The 7,849-nt window shown below is 38.5% G+C and overlaps 1 protein-coding gene across 1 annotated transcript; it reads left to right on the top strand.

Annotated features, from left to right (window-relative positions):
* Window positions 1-1,702: 1,702 nt before the first annotated feature.
* LOC124863260 (transcription factor Sox-9-like) lies at window positions 1,703-5,363 on the top strand. The gene is made up of 3 exons (XM_047357569.1): window positions 1,703-2,428; window positions 2,784-3,031; window positions 3,270-5,363. Exons 1-3 carry the CDS (start codon window positions 2,001-2,003, stop codon window positions 4,025-4,027), a joined length of 1,434 nt encoding a protein of 477 aa, XP_047213525.1. The 5' UTR covers window positions 1,703-2,000; the 3' UTR covers window positions 4,028-5,363.
* Window positions 5,364-7,849: the final 2,486 nt, after the last annotated feature.

Raw genomic sequence — 7,849 nt, 5'->3', positions numbered from 1 at the left:
GAGCAAATGTTTTGTTCGTGTCATTGCCTGCTAATATATCCCTGAAATATATATGACAACTCATGAATTTGCTGGCGTTTACTATTTTCTTTATTTTCTTGGCTTTATTCGGAGTTGTAACTCACTATCGGATCCAGTTTCTAAAATTCAATACGCGGATTAAAGGAACTGAACTCCCACAACAAAGTCTCTCTTGTATGCTGAAAACAACTGTTACAGCAAATCCAGAGTAGCAGATTTTAGTGTCACAACATTGTTTTTTCTTTTTTTTTTTTTTTTACTATTTCTAAAGTAATGACTCCACACAAAGAAAATAGTATTTAGGGTTAAATAAATCTAGAGTAATGATAGACAGAAGATAAGTCTCTGAAAAAATATTTTATAATATAACTTGCCAAGGACAATTTTGAAAAAGAACATTTTAATCTCAGTCATTTTCTATGGTAAAATGGAAAAAAAAAACTATAAATAATTGTTTTTGCATTAAAAAAGGAAAGCCTAACAAAAATTACAACAATTGGACTTAGGAGAGGTTTTTTTCACCTATTACTCTACCTCTTTAGACGCCTTCCATCACTAAAGGAAAATATAAATAAATAATAAATCATTTATTGAATATTATTACCATTAAATATATTATTTTGTGTAATTTGTTGTGTAATTAAGATACTTTGACTTAGAGCTGGATAGATTTAAATTTGTTGCGTTTTTTTGTTTTGTCTTTTTTGTCTAAATAATATAATAAATGCATGTGAAATTAATATATATCTGTGTTTCTTGTATTTTCTATTTTATTGGAGAAAACATTAAAAGGAAACAATTTGAAGCTTTCAAATGTAAAGTTCTCTGTAGTGGCTAGATAATATAGCAGTGCTTAATGACAAGTTTCTGGACAGCTGTCTCCCCCTGTTGGTCCATTTTGCAACATATTGCTTTCTCTGCTGGTCCGGGGAAAGTCTGATTACTAACAGATTATGTGCATTTTTTTTAACAAAATATCAGTCAGCATATAATCAAAGATAAACAAATATTAATTGAATTAGTCCTTCAAATCCAGAAATATGAAGCATAAATTGGATATTTTAGGGGTCTAGGTGTCTCATTTATTTAAAAACCTAACAAAGATCTTTCAGAAATCAGCATGTATTTATTTGACATACAAACTACATTCGTGTTTGTAGTTTATTCAACGGGTTATGTTAAATTTAATCGTTATAGTATGAGGTATTGTTTTCTGATTAAATGAATTCAAGTTTTCTGTGCAAAAATGACATGAGTATGTTATTAAACCTGCACTTATTGTAAATTATAGCCTATAATAAACAAGTAATTAAAATGTACTTTTTTTAATCCAAATGACATGTTTGGTAAAGGTAAAGTTGTTTTAGTGTTTGTGGTCATTTTAAACTGAAGAAGTATAAGGTCTTCCACCAATGTTACTCCCGTTTTAAAAGCTTACTATTCTTGTTCGAAATTATTCGTTAAATTGATGTTTTACAGTTGAACTTTGATTAGGTATTAAAATGAAACTGAAGCTCACAAAGGGAAAAAGCCTAGTTAAATCGGGTTTTCACTGGTGTTGGCTCCAACATTTTCTGAGTCGGAGTATGTCCCCGCCCACTGAACGGCCCACCACCACCCCTCCCCAATCATTCCCTTCCCTCAAACATAAATTGCGGCATCGCCTCCTGAATTTGCAGACGCTTCGGATATCCTTCAAGAGAGATTCAGTGTTTCACTCCGTTTTAAAGTCACTGTTTCTCAATTGTGTTATTGTTTGCAAAAATTTTAAGAAGTCTAAGGAGCGTGAAGACCTTTATTTATTTTTTATTTTTTGCTTTTTTTACTTTAAAGGATTGAAGTTTGCAGGTCAAACTGTGCGCCCTTACAGACTGTCTCTGCAGTCTTTGGGCACATAACACTTGGATTAAAAAAAAAAAAAAAAGAAGGACTTCCTCCTTTTTTTTCTAGTGCGAGCAGCTAGTCGTTAATTGTCTCGCATGAATCTCCTCGACCCTTACCTGAAGATGACAGAAGAACAGGAGAAATGTCACTCTGACGCTCCGAGCCCCAGCATGTCTGAGGATTCAGCGGGCTCGCCGTGCCCGTCCGTGTCCGGCTCGGACACCGAGAACACCCGACCTTCCGACAACCACCTCCTCATGGGTCCGGACTACAAGAAGGAGGGCGAGGAAGAGAAGTTCCCGGTGTGCATCAGAGACGCAGTGTCCCAGGTGCTGAAGGGCTACGACTGGACGCTAGTGCCCATGCCGGTGCGCGTCAACGGCTCCAGCAAGAGCAAACCACACGTCAAGAGACCCATGAACGCATTCATGGTGTGGGCTCAGGCGGCGCGGAGAAAGCTGGCCGATCAGTACCCGCACTTGCACAACGCAGAACTCAGCAAAACCCTGGGAAAACTCTGGAGGTGAGTTGTCTATGAATTTGAGGTCCGTTTATGTAGCGCTCTTTGACGCACAATACTTGCGAATGCTTCTGAAAAAGTCCGCTGCTCTTCTTTGATGTGAGTTTTACACTTTGCTAGTTTTCCAATGCTTTGGTATATATTTGAATCATATATATATATATATATATATATATGTGTGTGTATGTATGTATATGTGTTTTATTTAATTGGGTTTGCTTTTTCCTGTCGTAAAAACTAATCCGAGTTAAGACCACATTTTAACTGCCTGGTGGTGTATTTGTTCATGCACTTATGCATAAACAAGTAGAAATCTACATAAATGTACAATTCATATTTTGATTTGTGCCATTTTCAGGCTGCTCAATGAGGTAGAGAAGCGCCCGTTCGTTGAAGAAGCCGAACGCCTGAGAGTACAGCACAAGAAGGATCACCCTGACTACAAATATCAACCGAGGCGGAGGAAATCTGTCAAGAACGGCCAAAACGAATCCGAGGATGGCGAGCAGACCCACATCTCTCCAAATGCAATCTTCAAGGCACTGCAGCAGGCAGACTCTCCGGCGTCCAGCATGGGTGAGGTTCACTCCCCGGGAGAACATTCAGGTGAGACGAGGAAACAATAATGCTTTTAATATTGTTTTGTTGCATTTTGTTTTGATTGTTGAAACTGTCAACAATCAGGAGTTTATCATTTTACTACAAACACGTCTTAGAATTTTGCCAGTAGTATATGCGTAAGGTTACCCCTGCCTCTTTCTGTAGATTTACATGCAATCTGCTGTATTGGAAGTGATAATTTATTTTTCAGAGCCATGCAACTAACTTTGCCTCTCTCAACTAGGTCAGTCACAGGGGCCACCAACACCTCCAACTACCCCAAAGACTGATCTCCCCTCCAGCAAAGCTGACCTGAAGCGTGAGGGCCGCCCCATTCAGGAGGGCAGCAGTCGGCAGCTCAACATTGACTTTGGAGCTGTGGACATTGGCGAGCTTAGCAGCGATGTCATTTCCAACATTGGCAGCTTTGATGTTGATGAGTTCGACCAATACCTGCCACCTCACAGCCATGCTGGGGTTGCTGGTGCAGCGCAAGCTGGCTACACAGGTAGCTATGGTATCAGTAGCTCCTCAGTCGGTCAGGGAGCCAGTGTCGGAGCCCATGCCTGGATGTCCAAGCAGCAGCAGCATACTTTGACCACCCTGGGTGGAGCAGGAGAGCAAGGGCAACAGGGTCAGCAGAGAACCACCCAGATCAAGACAGAGCAGCTTAGCCCGAGCCACTACAGCGACCAACAGGGATCCCCGCAGCACATCACCTATGGCTCATTCAACCTACAGCACTACAGTCCCTCCTCGTACCCCTCCATCACAAGAGCACAGTATGACTATTCAGAGCACCAAAGCAGTGCCAACTCTTACTATAGCCATGCAACTGGCCAAGGCTCCAGCCTGTACTCCACCTTCAGCTACATGAGCCCCAGCCAGAGGCCGATGTACACCCCAATAGCCGACAGCGCTGGGGTGCCCTCTGTGCCGCAGACCCACAGTCCACAGCACTGGGAGCAGCAGCCGATTTACACACAACTGTCCAGGCCCTAAGGAGCCGCAACACATCCACCCATGACTTCTCTCCCCCAACCCCAATGGCCTTAATTTCATTGTCCTTGCCACAATACCAATAGAAAAACACAATATGGACTTTTTTATAGTTCTGAAAATTCATCTTTAAATTGGCTCACAGCAGTGCCTTTTGTATTGGTTGGAATTGTGATTATATTTTTTTAGATATAATGTTTAAAAAGTTAAATCCTCTGTGAGGACATACTGGTTATGAATATAATAGTATGTACTGTGTATGTGTTCTGCTCTTGTTATTCTCAGCATAATCAGTGTCATGATCATCATTGCTTGCTTAAATGAACAGGGATGCCGGGTTAAAACACCCTCAGTGGCCTTTTTATTCTCTCTAATGTATTTTTTTACTGGAAGTTTACTGACACTGCCATCTCACCGTAGCCTTCATTATGCTTCGAAATGTTCTACTGTACATATGCTAACTTCAGTGAGATCCAGGTGTTAATCAATGCAGGTTTGGAATTGATTAGAATTGTTGGCCTTGATACAACCGTGTCATCAGCGAAGAGTCTAATGTTCTACTTAAACTTATTGTATTTGAAACGCTAAAAGCAGGGGCCATGTAACTCTTTTGGGGACCTTACTATGTTGCTAGATGTGAAAGTGATGCTTGCTTCTTGTCTGAGTACTGCCTTCAATACCATTAGTGCCTCTGAAGCCACACAAGGGAGGCTTCGCGGTCCAAATAGACAACGGCACAGGTCAAATCCCCTGCTTGTTGAGATTCAGGAAGTGACCTTTGACCTGGCGCTTGCCAGCGTAAATCAGGTCTGAGCATGGTGTGCTTCTACCACATAATTTTCCCCTTCTTTTTTTTCTTAATTTATTCTTTAGCATTAATTTTATTGGAGAATTATCTTTTAAACTCAGCAGCAGCTAACAGAGGTGAATTTAGTTTGCTGTCATATGTGGTACAAAATGCTTATTTATCATTTTGTTAATGTTTTCATATAATTCTTGATCTACTTGTGTACAGAATGCTCAAAAAATCACATGATGGGTCCTTCTCTGTAAGCAAAACTGAATGTTTTCTTCTTACTTCTTTTCTAACATAATGACTGGATGAGAAAAGCAGCTGTAAAGAATTTTGCTGGATTCAACAAAATACTTTTAGTTTGTTGGTTTTTTTTTCTAAAAAAGAAAGTTTTGTTCTTGTTTTATATTCTGTATAATTAGTTCTCATTTCTGTCATCTTCTTAATGCAGTTTCCCTAGGTAAACATGGCATTGTCTTAAAAGCTTATCTTTTGTATTATTATTATTATTTTTGTTTGCAATAAAAGCAATTGTCAGAAAAAACATTTCCCATCTTGAGCTGTCTTTGTTTCTTTTGACATTATTTGTTGCAGGTGGATTCTCATAAATAAAATGAATAAATGTTTCTCTGTAATTAAATTCAATGGCCAACAGCTAATTAAACACAAAATTCAGTTTTTGAAAATTTGAATATTACACAAAACAAATAAGGAAAATATTTTTAACACAGAAATGTGAGCAATACAGTATATGGATTCATACTTGTTCGGGGCTCCTTTTGCATGAATTACTGCATCAATGCCTGGCATAGAGATGATCAGCCTTTGGCTCTGCTAAGGTGATAAGGAAGTTCAGGTGGCTTTAATAGCGGTCTTCACATCGTCTGCATTGTTTGATTTGGTGTCTCGCATCATTCTCTTCACAATACCAAACAAGTTCTCTATGGGGTTTGTGTCAGTTATGTTTTCTGACCTATCAAAAGGATTTCATGATTATATAACCATACATTGATAGTATTGGCTATATGTGCACGTGCCAGGTAATGATGGCAAATTAAACGTTTTCATATAGCTTGTCAGCAGATGGAAGCATGAGAGTATTCATGCTACACTGTGGTCATCTCTGTTGCAAACCTTTTCTATCACACTTCTTTCTCCCAAGCAACTTCCCATTAGAATAGATACAGCACTATATGAACAGCCAGATTGTTAAGCAATAATCGTCTGGAGCTTATCCTTCATGTACAAATGATTGTCAACTGTAATAATGTCAGGTCACCAGTTTTCCATTTTAATGTGTAGACTAGAATATAATATCATTCTTATTGTTCCTATCCAATGTTCCTATTTTCTAAGTAACTCAATTTTGGGCTTTCATTAGCTGTACTTCATAATACTCAAAATTAACAATATTAAGCACTTAAAATAAAACACATTGCATGTTATAAATCTGTACATGAATTTCCTTTTTTAACTGAGTTACACAAATAAAATATATGATAGTCGAATGTTTTGAGATACACCTGTAAAATCAAACTCTAAAGGAAGTTTTTGTCATCTTCTAATGTTTGCTTAGCAATGCTATAAAGATACACCATTGCATTAGAATTTGAATAAACAAAAATGCTTTTAATGAAAATCTTGCAATAGCAGCAAAATAAAGAATTGGATAATTATATATTTTTTCTGACTTATTAATAGGTAGCTGCAGACATTTTAGTTTAGGCTTCTAGCTTCGCAGACCATGAGGTCACAGGTCCGTTTGGTACCCAGGCCCATCGACAAGACATATGTCCACACCCCTCCCTTTGCCTGTATACACAACGACTTAAAGAAACAAACTAGACGCTGCGTTAGGTTTATTTCTCACTGGCTAAGCAATATAGCAACAGAGCTGAACTTAATAAATCAGCCACAATGTAAACACAATCAGGTACTATAGGCTTGTGTTGAAATTTGAGGTACATTTGGAGATGATGTCTATTTCCTGATGTTTAATCTCTTCTTTTATTCTGGCTTCTCCTAATGTCACCAGGATGACTTGACAAGATTCCCAGATATCAGAATATCAACATACTGTATATCAGGATAAGCTGACATTATAATAAAAACATCTGTTTTTTTTTGCTAAATGACAGCAATGGTTCACATTAATATTCAATATTTAATTATTAAGAATTATTAGAGAAAAATAACTTCCCTTTTAAATTTCATCTTAGAATAGATGTCAGGACAGATGTTAGTGCCCTGTCCTGTGTTCATAAAAATAGAAATCACATGATTTTATGAGCAACTCCTACTAGATCTTTATGTGATTATATATTTGAATTAAATTGGAATGAACTGGATTGATTTGAACAAAATTTGGGCTGAGTTGAAGTCTTTATAGCTTAAAAATATTCTGTCTGTTTGTCTATTAGTTATAATTCAGTACTACATAAATTAATGAATTGAATTTATTTTAATTATTCTTCAGCCACCAAATACTGTAGAAGTGTGATGACCCAAGCCATACTTGTGCAATACTTTCAGGAAACACCGATGGTGGTATGAGAAATTTCCCTGCCTGTTTTCAGTGTCATCTGGCCTCACTCTGCTGTCTCTGGTTACAAAGGAGGACAACTTCCTCTTCTGACAGTGAGGAGCAGACATGGTGTGTACAGCCCACCTCCCACAGAGACCCCCAGGGGCACATCCATCACTGAATCTCCTGTGGCTCAAACCTGGAGCCTCGCAGCAGGGGCCTCAGGCTCTAGCAGGGCAGAAAAATGCAGCTAGTGACTGTCTAGGGCAAAGGAGAGAAGGGGAACACTGAAAGAAGCCCCAATAATATTTTTTAAGACCTGCAAAGGCAGGAATTTTACTCATGACTGATGTGACGCTGAAGAATTCAGAGTAGGATTTACTCTTCAAACCTGAAACACTCTGAGTGACACCATGTGGAGGAGTTAGGGGGCCACCTTGAACCTAAACAATGGCATTTGAGTTTGATGAGTTCTTACTGGACTACATCGTTATGTGACAGACAATTA

This window comes from Girardinichthys multiradiatus, chromosome X (genome assembly GCF_021462225.1).
Source record: "Girardinichthys multiradiatus isolate DD_20200921_A chromosome X, DD_fGirMul_XY1, whole genome shotgun sequence".
Lineage (NCBI taxonomy): Eukaryota > Metazoa > Chordata > Actinopteri > Cyprinodontiformes > Goodeidae > Girardinichthys > Girardinichthys multiradiatus.
Note: the sequence above shows the minus strand (reverse complement) of the source record. Positions and strands in the feature narration are given on the sequence as shown.

Coding starts and splice junctions, on each gene's coding strand:
- LOC124863260 (XM_047357569.1), top strand. CDS start 2,001: ATGAATCTCCTCGACCCTTACCTGAAGATGACAGAAGAACAGGAGAAA. Junction 2,429..2,783: donor ACCCTGGGAAAACTCTGGAG/GTGAGTTGTCTA, acceptor TGCCATTTTCAG/GCTGCTCAATGAGGTAGAGA. Junction 3,032..3,269: donor CTCCCCGGGAGAACATTCAG/GTGAGACGAGGA, acceptor TCTCTCAACTAG/GTCAGTCACAGGGGCCACCA.